Raw genomic sequence first — 15,065 nt, 5'->3', positions numbered from 1 at the left:
TTCTCAGTGCTAAAGTTTGCATGCTGTGGGTGTGAGAATCGCCTTATTTCAGTCTGGGGAGCTGCAGTACTCTTTAGTTTGGTCCAAATTGTGTGACACTCGCAGCCCAGCCTGGTACGAGCCCTCAAGTGTGGGGACTGAGGTCCTGCTATAAAACTGCACAGAGCAAAATACACCTAGGAGGAAACTCTGGCAACTGTTTTGTTGCACCTTTTTTTTCTAGTGGTGTGGAATAGAAGCAAACTGCTGGGAGAGGTGGGAATGGCTTTAGGAGTTGTATCTTTTACATTATAAAACAAATCTCATGTAAGCACCCTGCTGAGGGTAGCAGAGACCTTTTGCACTTTCAAAGAAACTGCATGAGTTTGGTTTTTTTTTATTGTAAGAAAAGTACCTTTTCTGGTGGCAGAAACCCCTAAGCAGGGCAAAAGTTTGAGGAGGCTTAAAGAAGTGCATGGATTGCCAGATACTCCTAGGTCGGTCGTATAGCCTCCTTATAGGCATGAGCTAGAGACTTGATTTAATACAACAAATGTAAGGTTGGTTATGTTTAAGGTGTGTGAATTACGGTCTGTTAAGAATCACAGTCTTTTGAATAGTAGTTAGGCCATGTAATCCAGGCAGCACATAGTCTTTATTGCATTGCTTTTCACTGTCATCCTCCTGTAGAACAGGAAGGAGATGTCCTCCTTGCTGCATTTGTGCTGAATCCCATCACAAGCCAGGAGCTGAAGGAATGGCAGGACAGAGGAAACAGGACTCCAAACCAAAGGAAGATTAAGTTTTAAAGCTCTTTATGGCAATCAGTACTATATGCCAGTCCTCAAATGAATTGAAAAATGAATGCCCTGTAAGGTATAAGGACGAGGGTGACGTCAGCTCAAGTTCTGTTTTGATTTAAAGTTTAAACTTTTTGTAATTCTTTTCCATGTTATAATTGGCAAATAGCATTCTAGAATTGTTTGCTTTTCTAAGCTTGCTCAGCCTGAATGAAGTGCAATGAGCTTGGGAAATATGGAGAAAGCTTCTTTCCCTGAGAAATAATTGGAAGCTGCAGAGAAACATTTTGGGTGCCAACCAAGATGCAAAATGAAAAATTGAAGAAAAAAAAGTGTGTTTTCTTTTTCTTTTTCAGTGTGCATGTGTTCAAAATAAAATAGGCAATTTCCCATTGCAGTTGTTCATAAATTTCTGCTTGGAACAAGACTGTGGAGAAACAGTAAATGATCTCAGTTATGTGCACGCAATTGCAAGGTACATACCTTGTTTGTTGCAGATAACGAACATACATACGGAAGTACCTGGTTTGTTGCAGATCCTTGACTGTTCTTTGTGTTAGCACAGTGCAACCCTTTACATGTGTTAAAATGCTTCTGGCATGGGATTGAAGTAAAGTTTTAGGCTATGACTTCATGCTTCAAACGAGCAGCACTTTGTAAAGTCAGTGATGGTAACAGCCTTTAAAAGAAAATCATAACAGTGCTGTTTTTTTCACTATAAAATATTGAAGTCAGTTGTTGCAATTGGTGATGGAAGCACAAGCTGTTGGTGCTGTAAGGTGAGGTAAAGAAAGCAGTTCAAAGAATCGTTAAGGTTGGAAAAGAGCACTATGATCATCCAGTCCAACCATCAGCCCAGGCCCACTAACCATGTCCCTCAGCTCTGTATGGCCAGATGTTGGGTAAGATGCAGTGACTGGGAGAACAGTGGCAGTAGGAGCAGTGTGACAGTGCAGGGATTGAGTCGGTGTGTGATGCGTGGCTGGAAGAAATAGATAAAAGCAACTGTTATCTGCAGAGAGCAGACTGCACCTGAGTCAGCAGCATCAGCTGAGAGCAAGCAGAGGCTTTCGGGGGCACATTGGTACCTGTGCATGCTATGTTCTCTCTTTTGGTCTCCTGCCCTGCAAAGAGAGCTGGGACTTGTGTAATTCTGTGGCCTTGCAGGCACGTGGCAGTGCTGCAGGGTGGGAGAATGTGTTTGGTAAGCAGTTTTGGTAGCCATTTTTCAACCTTCCAGTTTTGGATATAGCTTGCCCAGGCAGAAACTGCAGGCTGAAATGAATTGACTTCTTGTTTCTAGTGTACGCAGACTATCTGTCTCCATTTTTAGGTAGTAGGTTTTATTTATTTATTTATTTTATATTATTTTATTCTGATCTGTGTACAGTGGCCATTTCTGGTGGTTTTGGATTGCACGTTATTTCAGCATGATGCTGAACCCCTCTTTGGGTTGTCCCTTTTGTTGCTGACACTACATGAACTACCTGACTTGCAAATCTCTTGGAAAGAATTACTCATTACCTCTCTCTGTGCATACCTTTACTGACCAACTTAATTATTCCTTACTAAATGTATTATTTCTCATTCCTAAGGCAATAAATAAGGGGATCGTGCAGTGTAAATAAACACAACAATATGACCATAGCTTTCCTTCCAGTGGTAAAGCTATTAGTTGTCCATGCAATGAAAGAGAATGTTAGTCTTAAAGAAGGAAGGCTAAAAGACATGAATACAGTCTGTTCTATTTCTGAGAAAACTCTTCCCACTTTTCCTTGTGGGATGCTTTGGCCCAGAAAGAAAACAAGCAAGTGTTTAAGGCAGCAGACTAAAAGTTAAAATTGGAGAAATAATCCTATAATTTACATTCTAATGAGTGTATGTGTCAGCATTTCTTCCACTCACATCCATCTGGCCACCAGCATGGATGGTGCTTCTTCCCTTTAGGGCATGATAAGGCATAACTGGCAGTGAAACTGTCCATACCTTCTGGTTGTACTTAGGGTTGCTGTAGGTTTCCACTTGCTGCTCAGAGGACCTTTGAGTGAATCTGAGTAGTGCTGTGGTTTGTTGATGAGGCACAGAGGAGTGTTCTTTCCTTCCAGAGGAAAAAGATTTCAGAGTGCTTTGGGTATTGGTGCTTAAATGAAAGAAGTGTGTTTGTGTACTGAGAGGGAGAAGAGGATCAAGACAGCTCCCCTTGTTGCTTGCCATTTTTCTTTGCAGTTTGGTTAGATTTAGTTCACTGTTGTCTTGATTCCTGAGTATGTTGTTCGGCTGTAATTGACTCATCAGCTCTTCTGTAGGTCTTATTTCCCATGTGTCAGCTGTTCTCACTGCTTTGCTTAGAGCTTTTGTCGGTTGAGGCAGATAACCAGGAGTAGAGGGGGTTTGATAGAAGTGCCCTGAGACAGCCTGAATGCAATATGGCTGTCTTTCCTGCTCTTGGCCTTTAGCTGATGTCTTCCCTACATATCACAACAACCGCTGTGGGCTACCTTAAAAATAACCTCTTTATTGGTAAGCAGAACATAGGGACCCCAAAACAAGCTGCGTTTCTGTTTGTAAATCTTCAGCACAGTTAATGCTTTGTGTAAGCATCTGTACAAAAACTAGTGGATTTAGGTCAGGTTTCTCATAGCAGCCAAAATACTTTGTGTATCAGGCTCTGTTTTCACTTCTCAAAATTGGTGTGTGTTTTTTTTTTTTTTTTTTTTTTTTTTTCCTTATTGCTTTTCTGACCCATTAGCTTCTCCTTATAGATTAATTAATGACTCTTTATGTCTGTACTCAGCTCTGGTGAGGCCACACCTCAAGCACTGTGTTCAGTTGTGAGCCCTCACTACAAGAAAGTCATCGAGGCCCTGGAGCGTGTCCAGAGAAGGGCAGTGAAGCTGTGGGGTTTGGAGCACAAGTCTTATGGGGAGCGGCTGAAGGAGCTGGGGTTGTTCAGTCTGGAGAAGAGGAGGCTCAGGGGAGACCTTATGACTCTGCAGCTGCCTGAAAAGAGGCTGTGGTGAGTTGGGGGTTGGACTCTTCTCCTGGGTAACGTTGATAGGATGAGAGGAAATGGCCCTACACTGAGCCTGGAGTGGTTTAAGTTGGGTATATAGGACAAACTTATCTGGAAGAGTGGTGATGTGCTGGCACAAGGTCATGGTGGAATCACCATCCCTGGAGGTGTTCAAGAGACACAGAGATGCGGCACTGAGGGACGTGGTCAGTGGGCATGGAGAGGATGAGCTGGGGCTGGATTGGATGATCTTAGTAGTCTTTTCCAGCCTTCTTGATTCAGTGGTCCAGTGACTTCAGATGTGAACAGAACGCATGGACTGGGAGGCAGTGTGTGTTGGGGAATTTGCAGTTCTTTTGTTAGGCTTACTGCAAATCCCAGGAGTTTGCTTGTAGGTGATATCCAGTATAATCTTAAGATGCCCTTCTCTGGACACGCTCCAGGGCCTCGATGACTTTCTTGTAGTGAGGGCCCACAACTGAGCACAGTACTTGAGGTCTGAGTACAGATATACAGAGTCATTAATTAATCTGTAAGGAGAAGCTAATGGGTCAGAAATGTTAAAGCTGGCAGTGCTCGTTGCACATCATTTCTTAATGAGCATGTTCTGCACAGGCAGTTTTAGGGAAACAGGTTAAGTTGTTGTATAGCTCGGATCTATGAGTAGTGTTGTATAGTCAATGTGTAGCTGAGCATTTATTAAAGGCCACATGTTCACTTGTTCAGATCTATTTAAAATACCACAGAGATGCTTCTGCTGCATATTTGGGAACTCAAGCAGTTTCCTTCTCTTGAGACACCTGTTACGAAGCACTGTAAAATGAATCTGATGATTTTTTTTATCCCTGCTCTACCCACAGCGTGAAAATCCACAGCCTTGGCTTCCCCTGCACATAGTCAGCTTTTGCATGTAGTGTGTTGTTGTGACACTGCTTAGTAGTGCGGCAGCTTGTCACAGAGTGGTGTTACCTTTGGAATGAAACTTATCTGTAATGGTGCTGGGGGCTGCCAGAAGGTGTAGGAGCATTGTATTGTGGTGCACAGCTGGCTGGGCTTCGGAGAGGTATGGTGTTAGTTGGCTTCTACTCCCAACCTTGTGCTAGGTTCGTAATTTCAATCTTAATAATAATCAAGAGCTCTTTCTGTTTAATAGCAGTGTAATATATGAGTATACAGCTTCCTTGCTGTAGTGTGAAGCTGGATGTATCAGCTCCAGCCCTTGATGCTACTGGACTGACTCTTGTTTTCCAACCAGTTGAGATCTCTGCTTTGCTGACATTGCAGTGGTTAAGAAAATAACTTTAAAATGCATTATTCTTAAAATAATGGATAGGATTTTCATATTAATATATCTGTCATTAAAGTGCTTCAGTTTCTTCAATGCCTTTGCATTTGCTGCAGTGTGATACTCAATTCCCCACTACTGCTCTTCCTGTGAATCTGGTTGGAGTGTGGCAGTTCTTCTATGAAAACTTCATCTGGATCTAAACTTGGTATCCATGTTATCACTGGTGTGTTATCACCATCATACCAAAAGTATTATATTGATCTTAAATGTACTGTGAGGAGGAGCATGGGAGCCATCAAGTTGAGGTTTTGTTTTTTTTTCTTAGGAGGATCTTTTTTTTTTTTTTTTTTTTTTTAAAATATCCTAGACAAGTGGAGAAAGCTGTACATAGTAAAAGAAGAGATGAAATAAATGTATGCAAAGCCTCAGTTAAATGCATGAGGAAATGAACACAAATTTGCAAGGAGATGCTAATTCAGTCTGTTTCTTTTCCTCTAAATCTTTGCAGATACCATAGTGCTTCAGTGCCAGTGTAAATTGATGAATTTCTCACTAGAAAGAGGATGGGATTATTTATTGCTGGTATGGAAAAAAAAGCAAAAAACAAAAAGCCAAACAAATAAAATTGAATCTGCAGTGGACATATCATAGAATCATAGAATGGTTTGAGTTGTAAGGGACCCTTAATGGCCAGCTGGTCCATCTTCCCGGCAGTGAACAGGAGCACCTACAGCTACGCAGGTTGCTCAGATCCGCACATTTGTTCGTAAGCTTTACAGGAATTGCTTGCTGAGGGTTTTTGTTTCATTGTTTTCTTAAATAAAAGTAAAAGCCTCAGTCTTTTAGTGTGAAGGAGGAAGCGATCATTCAGCTATAGCTGGCAGTCACTAGAGGTTTCTTGCCCCCTTTCTGTGAAACATTCAGCTCAGACCTGATGTCTGTGGGTTGGGGGTGGAGGGGATTGGACTGCTTGGAATTTGCTGACCTTATTTAGTTTGTGTATTTTTTTTATGGTGATGAGAAATAAAAATCTGTTCTATGTGTGAGCATCGCTATCTGTCACAGCTGTCATTGTACGTGGAGGTCTTGGGTGGCTGCTGGATGTGGAGTTGAGCAAAAATGGAGGCCTAGAGGAGCAGAGGTGATAAATGCTTGGCTTACATGGTGCCTATGTGGTACACTTAGAGAGGGGTTTGAAACTGCAAAATCACCAGTGAGAAAGATGTGAAAGGTCTACTGATACCTGGCAATTGGCCTTTACACGTTGCCAAGTTAATTGTTATATATACATAGATACATCTGTTCAGAGATTTTCTTTGCTATTTATGCTTGAGATTAAGGAATAAAGCCCTCAATATTTGATAAGAGAGCATTCACCAATGAATTTGATCTCAGTAGTCAGGTAGGGATTATGGGATGATCAGAATCTAATTTTGATCTTTACATCTGGTGGAAAGTGCTATTAAATAAATGATCACATGTGCACCTAGATTTTGACCTGATTTAATGTTAGAAATGTTAGAAGTATAGCTAGAAAATATTAGCTTTATGGACTTGTCTATACAGATGTCTGACACAGGGTTTGCACAGATAAGGAATTATTGAATCACACAAGTACACGCAAAGGCAAAAGGCAAAGTGACCCATGGGCCGTATGGTCTGTGGCATTCCAAAGGAGTTCAGCGGGGTATGGAAAAGTGCAAGAGAAATGTCCATTCACCACTGCATTGAGCTACAAAAAGCTTGCTGAGACTGCAGGAGGCTTTAACACCTGTAATAAGGGACCAGAAGTGAAGCCATTGGCAGGGGGAGCATCACCAGTGCTTTGCGATTGCAATAGCAGGAAGTTTCTCAAGCAGAACTCCCAGCTGTGTGTAGAAGCCAGGGGTCAGGAGTTCTGATTGCACTCATCCTCCCCCTCTTTGCCCCTAACAAGAGAAGGAGAAATCCCTGCTGAAGGAAAAGCAGTTTATCAGTTTTGTGGGTAAATTGCCAGGACACAATGGAGGGTTGTCTTCTACTGTTCTCATTACTGCAGTAATGCTTATTCATAGGGGCAGAAGGGAATTATTGGACCATGAAGAAAACTGGTGCAAAACTGATTTCTGAAAATCATCTTTTTGAATAAAACAGTTTCTGAGGATAAGATGATGGTTGGTCAATAGTATTGCAGCATAAGAGGCTTTTGGGGATCAGCTGAATTACTGCTCACAGTGGTATTTTGGTGTTTTTCTTTAACTGTAGTGACGGTGAATGCACTGCTTGTTTGCTAGCACCGAGTCCCGTGGCAGAAGGAGGCTTAGCGATAGGTTTTCTGTGGGAGGGAGGAGGTCCTAACAGGATGTGTACTTTGCTCAGGACTTTGGCATGGTTGGTGTGTGAAGGGGAATAGAGCCTTTCGTGTGGTTTGGACGTTCACCAGTTTTCAGATTAGCGCTCAGGAGAGCAGGCATGTAAGTAAGGAGCTGAAGATAGGCAGGATTCGGATGTCTGGGGCTTTGTCTGTCTTTGTGGGTTCAAAAGTAAGGAATTAGTGGGAGTGCTGAAACAAGTTCTCCCTGTCCTGCCTGATCCTCTCCCAGGATACCTGCCTCCTCCCCGTGCCTGCCAGCCACCTGCAGGCTCCCAGCGAGGAGAAAGGGGGGGTTTTCTGATCAAGGCTGCAATGAATCGAAGTTGCAATGACAACATGAAACCGGTGACCCGAGACTGGGCTGAGCTGGATCACCTCTGCACCGTTTTTCATTTGTTGTAGCAGAGTTAAGAGTTCCACTAAAGCCTATTTAAAAAATTCTTGGTGTTGTTTTCCTGAAATGTGCAGAGCTTGCCATGCTTGCTTTTCTGCGTAGTTGTATTTCTCTCTTATCCTGGGGGTTCTTTTGGGAGCTGGGTAGGAAAAAACTGAAGCAAATGCTGATGTTGCATAAATACCAAAAGTTGAGTGCTTTGATCTTCTAAAAAAAAATAATGTTTTTCCTTTTAGGATGTGTTTTATTACAACATTGATTGTCTTAATGAAAAAAAAAAAAACAAGAACCCAGCAAAATTTTTCAAGTTGTATTGAAGGCTGCCTTAATTTGTCTTGAGCTAAAAAAAAAAAAAAAAAAAAAGCTTCTCTGTATTGCTTTGTGCAGACTAACAAACCCTTTTGTCTTGCAAATTTCTTGCTAATATGAACTGAGTTTTGTATTATGTGAATCTCCCTTTCAGTTATCCTTCCCTTGTACCTTGATTTTGAATCTTTCCTTTAGATCATGGCTTGCATGACATTTTCTTTCTTTTCCTTTCTTTTTGCTGTTTGCAAAGACTCTTGGGAGGATTTGACAGATGTGGTGGAGCAATTGCGTGATGATACTGAAGGTGCGTGCCACACCAACATCTTTCAACTACTATTTCCACTTACCATTGGCTTTTGATTTATGATTTTGAACCTGGGAGCAAAATGCACTTTTCCTTTCCCGTGCTCATAGCTGTGGCTTTCTGAACGTGCTTGTCTGGTTGCACCAGGTTCACAGCAGAATGTGCTATGTATGCTGGTTGTTGGGTTTCTACTGTTAGTGTGCTAAAGAAAATGTCTTTGATCACTCGCATTTGTGTGTTACTCTTTCAATTGTATTAATTTACACTTAAAATGGGTATTGTGAAGGATTTTCTGATAAGTTTTACCAGTCCCTTCATGGGTTCTTTGTTGGTTTCTGGATTCTTACTGATCTCTTTTTGGAAATATGGATGTACTCTGACAATGTTGCTTATTTAAAAAACAAAACAAAATCAACAACACAACCAACTGAAGACTTGCTACCAGTTTTGGACCTTCAAGTGAAGGTAGGGAAAATGAATGGAGAGACTTGTTTTCTCATATAAAGTGGATTCTGGGTCAGTTATTTTCCTGATCCTGATACAAATGCACCTTATAAGGTACAACAGTATTTAGGAGATCAATTTCAATTAAGATTTCAGAAATCACCCTGAAGATTCTGAAATACTTCAGAAATATCAAAATGAGACCTTGTAGAAACAATTAAATGTGGCTGTGCATGGTTGGGCTGGAAGTGTTTGCAGCAAAAGGTTAACGAGCTGTTTGGAGACAACGAAGATTTCCTCTCGTGGCTGAGAAGTTTCAGTATTCATCATTAGGAAGAATATAGATTTCACGTAGAAGAGTGAATGGGGCATATATCTACAAATGCCAAATTCCTTAAGAACAGCCATCCCAAATTAGAAGTTCAGTCTGGGGCTGTTGACATCCACAAGGTGCGAGAGCACACGTCTTATTTCATACTGATAATCCCAAAGGAATAACATCAGCAGATGCATTTCAGCTCTTTTGGCCAATTTGGTGGATTGAACCAGTGGCTGTGGCACAGTGGCTGTTTTCTTACCAGTGTTTTGTTCAGCTTTGGTCTAGTTATTGCTGTTAGGGTCTTGTAAGTAAAAGAAACAAAAGAACAACCAATCAATCAAACACCTGCATTTGTTTCTTTATAGCACAGTTTATACACTGTATAAATCGTATAACGCTTGGTAAAGCCAAACAGTACAGTTAAATGGAGCACATTTGTATAAGACTTGAGGTTCTAAACAGAACCTTTTGGGTTTTGTAAGGTGCTGATAGAACCTTCTGTGAGTGCCGCCTTTCTGAATTGCTGTGCTGGTCACGCTTGCCTGGTGTGCTGGTGTACTTGGCTGGCTCTTCTCAGCCGTGGAAATGTGCTGTCTCCTGACACATCAGTTCCTTCTGCCCAGCACCTCCAGCTTTCTTCCTTTTGTGTTTAAGGAAAAAAAGGGTTTGGGTTTCTTTTTTCTTCCCCCCCCATGAAAGTGTGTACAGGCTTTTGGTACTTGTGGAGTGAGGTGGTGGTGAAATGTATTTCAAAGCTACATTCAAAATGTCTGTCCTTTGTCTATCTTCCTTGTACCTGCTTGCCATGACCATTGCTCTGTTCTGTTTTTCTGGAAGTCTTAGATGCCCACTGTGTGCCCTCCCTGGTAATGGAGTGTCTTTCTTCTCCGTAGCAAACACGAGGAGTCATAGAATCATTAAGGTTGGAAAAGACCACTAAGATCATCTAGTCCAACCATCACATGAGAGCCTAGCAGAGGATGGTTTCAATCCATCAGTGTCTGAATTATGAAGAGCACAATAGCAATAACAAATGAAGCAACCGTGTAAACTCAATAAGTGCTGCTTCTCTCCGGAAATGAGATGTCGTTTTTGTAATCTGGTGTTAGTACAACTGCTTTCCAGTTTATCCCATCCTTCAGAGTAGACAGGTTGAATGCTGAATACAAAAGAAAAAAATTAATACAGTATAACATTTTTGTCTAGAAATATACATGCCTCTGCTTTTCCATTGTGGACATTCATTGATTTTTTTTTTAATTTTTTTTTTTTTTTTTAAATTGCTGCTTACCTCTAAGGGAGTTTGTTCATGAGAAACAGAAGGTGTATCACCTCTTCCTCACAATGGTAATCTGATGTGCATTGCTTTGAAGGCAGTTGAGGACTTGGAATATAAGGAAGTGCCAGGTATGTTTCAGCTAACCTAAGAGCTTCAAACATACATGTGGTTGTTAAACCCATGTTTGCTTTTGCAGCACTGGATAGCTTCAGTTTTCTTCAGCTTGTTTGTCCCTTATGAATGAAAGTCTGTGGATCATGTAAGAAAGCAAGTAGCTCAGGTTGCAGGTGCTCCTCTCCCCCCCCACTTACTACTGTGTGACATTCAGCTGGACATCTGGCTGTTAATACCTGGGTGGGAGAGAGGAACATGCACCACACCTTGGTTACCTTGGCCAAAAGCTAGTCTGTTAGCACAGCCTCCTGATGGCAGCTCAAATTTGGGTACCATGCCCTGGTGTGCAGGAATTTTAAGGAGACCGGGTGCTGAGGCTGCCAGGAGGAGATCTAAAGGAACTATTCCAAGAAAAATGCGTGCTGTGCTGCTGCTTCTTGACTCCCTGTCAGTAACAAGCACAGAGACAGCTTTGGTTTTTCCCAGAGAACTTTCTCACCTTCTGTGCTGTGAAGTGTGGCAGAACAGAGGCTGGGAACAAGGCGGTTCAAGTCCTTAATTTATCTAGGGATTTGCTTTAGGCATTTATTAGGAATTATACACATGTTCATGATTTCAGAGTCTGAGCAACTAGAACTAATGTCTTTCCTAATGCGAATTTGCTGAACTGAAACTCAGTGCACTGTGGGTAGGCTGGTTTGCATAGAAAGCCAATGCTTCATCACTGATGTGTTTCGGTTAATCTGAGTAGAGCATGTGCTGTTTGCAAGGTATTGTTCCTCTGCCATACAAAGCAGAATTCAGATTTGGATTCTTGATTTAAAATTTATTTGCTATATGGAGAGTCTTGATGAAATACTATTCAATAGGCATTACTTTGAGCAGATTTAAATTGTTTTTTGGTGTTTTTTTTTTTGTTTTTTTTTTTTTTTTTTTCAGATTTTTTAGGTTCCTAGGTACATGAAAAGGGCAGATGTTGCTCTGAATGACATGGTGTAGTGGTATGGTGATGCGTTGGCAGTTGGACTAGATCAAGCTTATCCAACCCACGAGTCACAGCAAGTACATGCAGTTGTGCTTTCTGGTTTGATAAAGGAGTTTGAGAATGCATTTCAAGATTGCCAAAAAAGCCATCCGTTTATGTTTGTGACATCATTTTCAGTTGATAAAAATACATTACCTGCAAGTTTTCAAATGAAACGCATAGAGTTGCAGTCAGATATTCTACTCAATAATCTGATCGTGTCTTTCTTCTACAGTTTCGTAATCCATATCTTAGCAGAGCTAAAGATCCCTTGCTTCACAACCACACCTTATTCATGGGATTGCTTTATGTCAGTACACACATTTGTGAACAATTACCAAGGATGAATCACATTACGAATAAAATTTCATTGAAAATCTCTGAACACCTGAGAGCTCACTGAGAATTGTGGGCACTGCCATTGAACCAGGTTGGTGTGTTAGCTTTACAAAAACAAGGGCAAATATCCCACTCCTTTTATGCTGTTGTTCCTTTCTTTTTTTCAGAATTTGTCTTGAAACATTAAAAATTAAGATTTTTTTTTTTACTTATATATTAACAATATTATGTATTTTATGAGGGCTGCTCTGAAAGTAGCACTTCCTATTTTGTTATGCAGGTCCACAACATCAGAGGCGGATGTTGGGGGTGCAGCAGCAGAGGTTGAACCTCCCCACCAGTATTCCATTCCTTGCTATTTCTGTGTGACAGATGGCAGCAGAGGGGCAGTCTAATAGAATGGAGTCTGATGTGGAAGTGTGTATGAAGCAAAGGGGTGGCACTGAATTCCTAGAAACAGTGGCACCCATTGATGTTCATTGATGCCTGCTGAATATTGATGGTGCATTTCAGCAGTGGCAACAGTGGCAGTGGGTCACCTCTACTGGTTCAGATTTATATGAGTGCTTCGTGAAGACTCTTGCTCATCACTGGTGAAAAGGCACAGCCAATGGTGATGAGTGTGTGGAAAAGTAGTGTTTTGTAGCTGAGAATTTGCTCTATCTGGTAGTGTTATTGTGCTTTTTGTAGCTGTTTTAGTTTCCATGGAAATAAATAGGAGACATTACTTTCAGAGCAGCTTACGTATATGTGGCCCAAGACAATTCCTCTTCACTCCATGCAGCCCAGGCAAGCTGGAAGGTTGGACAGCTATGGATTATGTGATCTTAGTGGTCTTTCCAACCTTACGTTTCTGTGATTTTTACAGGGTTCCTTTGATTCTTAGATGATTTGAAAGGTTGTTCATGGAAGATTCTCAGGGAATATTTGCTTTTCGTGCTGTTTGCATGTGAATGATTGTGGCACAGTTTTACATCTTCAGCAAGCTGTGAATTTGGTATTTTAGGGAAACAACAGGATCATCTCATTATTTAACACCTATCGTTTGAATGGATTGCAAGCCCAGTTGCATGTGATCATGTTCAAGATTGCTGGTTAGCAAAAGTGTCCATCATCTAGAAGCTGCAATTTTTAAATAGCAATATTGTCTCAAACTTAAGATTACTTGAACTGAAATCCAAAAGACATTGAAAGACAAAGTGTAAGGGCCAAGGTTTTACTCTTAATGTTTACAACATGGCATTTATGGTAGAATATAGACTGAGCTTTTTGCAGTTCAAGACAGAAAGTTGGGGGAGATGCTGGCACAGGCTGGGAATCTCAATGGGGTGTTAGTCGCATGGCTGAGTTATTCTGGACAGTTTTGCTGTGGGAAAGTCATCTTTGCTTGCTTACTCTGCTTTTTCAGACTCAATTTTAAGATTGTGTACATTGTAGCACATATAACAAGGATATACATTATTTAGGATTTTAGATTTTGAGTATGTCTTTGAGATATTATCATAGTTAATCATGGAATTGTTTGGGTTGGAAGGGGCCTTGAAGGTCACCTCTTTCCAACCCTGTGCTGTGGGCAGGGTTGTAGCTTCATACACAGAGTGCCATCATTCACAACATACTGATGAAGAAGCAGTCTTTATTTTGTTAATGTGATTAAAACATCTTTCAGTGAAATGATATGTTAGTTCTTCAGACCGTGATTGCACACTTAAGTATTAAATGAACATATAGCCCTGCTTTTCCCTTCTTTAAATGAGTGCTTTAATTCTTTCATGTTCATTAGCTCTTGTCCTTTAAGGTATCTGTTTGTCTTGAAAATACACACATCCATTTTTTCTTTCTCTTTTTAAATTAGTGTTGCATTGACCCCAGTTGATACGTGGCAATCACAGACCTTTGACCTCAGATAGCCGTACATCTTGCCTTGAAATACTTTTAACCTTAGTGTAAGTCTGCAGAAGGCAGCAGCTCTCAACACTGGAGGAAAACTATATAGTTCCCTGTGAGTTATGTTAATGGAGCAGCATCCTAATTCAGAAGCAGTCTTCTTGGAATCTATCCATATAGCATAGCTATGTAGAAAATTATACTCTATCTTGTACAGTTTCCTTAGTTTTGTGTTTATGACTGATTTGCTACTTAAGCAGAATCCCTTTGGACACCTGCCTTGCTACTGGTGAGATCAATGAATTGCTCCCACAGCTCTGTGCTGCAGCAGGGCTGTTATTACAGGGGGAGAAGCACTGATAAAAAAAGGTAAAGGTCTTTCCATCTTTCTGTATCTTGCCATTCCCCCAATAGGGAATGAGAATTAGAAGCTGTTATTATTGATGAGATTTAAGCTCTAGTCATACTTAACAGTTAGCTGTGTTAAGGTTAAATGCTCTCATCTCATTACTGAGAGTGGTTTGCACAGTGTGCTCCTGCATAGGAGCTGTTCTTTAAAACCTGGCAAGGCAAGGGATAATTTTCACCCTAGATCTCAAAATGTATTTAAATAATAAACCTGTTGTTTTCTTTTACCTCATTACCATATTCCTTTGTGGGCACACGTGAAAAGTGTCTCAGATAAGAGATTTTTTTTGCTGGTTTATCTGCCTGGTCAGAAGCATAGGCATGCTGTAGGTAGAGTAAAACTGACAGAAGTACTGGAGGAGGAAGCTGGCTGGTTTTTAGTAGAGGAGCTCATTCTAAGTGGATTTTGAATCATGGTACCAACACAGAGCATAATTTTGTGTCTGTGATAGGATCAAATGCTGGATCGTGCTTTTAGAAGGCAACCGTTATGGATGCACCCAGGAACAACTGAACTTGTCTGATACTTCTCTGTATAGAGGCTTCTCTGTTTAGATACGCTCCTCCATGGCAGCAGGCGTGGTCTGGAGTGAGATTACAGTGATAGCTGTTGATCAGTGACAATTCCAGTTCGCATTGCTCAGCACTGTTGGTATGTTTTCTGTTCTTCATGTCTTCCCTCCTTGAGCTTCTCAGTGCAGGAGCTGCCAGGATGGTTCTGGTGAAATTTAGAGGAGACTTGGGGTACTGCTTCATCCAGGAGAAGCAAGGTGAGAAGGCTGGCCTTGCCCTACGTGCTTCTGAGGGATGG

General features: G+C 41.2%; 1 protein-coding gene across 8 annotated transcripts in view; it reads left to right on the top strand.

Annotated features, from left to right (window-relative positions):
• RUFY3 (RUN and FYVE domain containing 3) overlaps positions 1-15,065 on the top strand; it is a 53,004-nt gene that overhangs the window by 10,178 nt on the left and 27,761 nt on the right. The window contains exons 1-2 of one of the 8 annotated variants that reach the window (XM_042811607.1): positions 7,447-7,533; positions 8,387-8,440. The exons of 4 other annotated variants lie outside the window; for them this stretch is intronic. Coding sequence is in view for 2 of the 4 variants with exons in the window: in XM_042811609.1 (XP_042667543.1) it covers positions 8,387-8,440 (54 nt within the window). In the remaining 2 variants the exon portion in view is untranslated. Of the gene's footprint in view, positions 1-7,432; positions 7,534-8,386; positions 8,441-10,543; positions 10,611-15,065 lie in introns of those variants that run through there. 3 more of the 8 variants (XM_042811609.1, XM_042811605.1, XM_042811604.1) reach the window with 3 other exon arrangements.

The sequence above is a fragment of the Centrocercus urophasianus genome, unplaced genomic scaffold (genome assembly GCF_019232065.1).
Source record: "Centrocercus urophasianus isolate 14NV4802_14NV808 unplaced genomic scaffold, USGS_Curo_1.0 seq_13, whole genome shotgun sequence".
NCBI lineage: Eukaryota > Metazoa > Chordata > Aves > Galliformes > Phasianidae > Centrocercus > Centrocercus urophasianus.
The sequence above is the reverse complement of the archived record's forward strand: the minus strand, read 5'-3'. Positions and strand labels throughout refer to the sequence as shown.